This window comes from Penaeus monodon, chromosome 32 (assembly GCF_015228065.2).
Source record: "Penaeus monodon isolate SGIC_2016 chromosome 32, NSTDA_Pmon_1, whole genome shotgun sequence".
NCBI lineage: Eukaryota > Metazoa > Arthropoda > Malacostraca > Decapoda > Penaeidae > Penaeus > Penaeus monodon.
The window spans coordinates 22,683,444-22,683,668 of NC_051417.1; the positions used below are offsets into that span (position 1 = coordinate 22,683,444).

General features: G+C 40.9%; 1 protein-coding gene across 1 annotated transcript in view; it reads left to right on the forward strand.

The window, feature by feature from the left end:
• Positions 1–225, forward strand: part of LOC119593605 — a gene marked incomplete in the record, with an annotated part of 44,688 nt that overhangs the window by 42,543 nt on the left and 1,920 nt on the right. The window contains 1 exon segment of the mRNA XM_037942560.1: positions 5–86. Coding sequence (XP_037798488.1) covers positions 5–86 — 82 coding nt within the window.

Genomic DNA, 225 nt, shown 5'->3' on the forward strand with positions numbered 1-225 from the left:
TTAGGATAAAAACTGTGAACGTGGAGGAAATCAAAGAGGACGTCGAACTGCTCCAGAGAATGACACTGAAGAGCGCAAAGCTACAGGTGAGCGTGGGAATGGAAGGTCACTGATCGTTTTGCTGCGTGACGTGTAATTATCCTTTACCTAATAGGTATGTTTTATTCAGAATTATTAGTGATTTCCTGCAATCTACTGAAGTTGGCATTATTTTTCAGTCAGTAG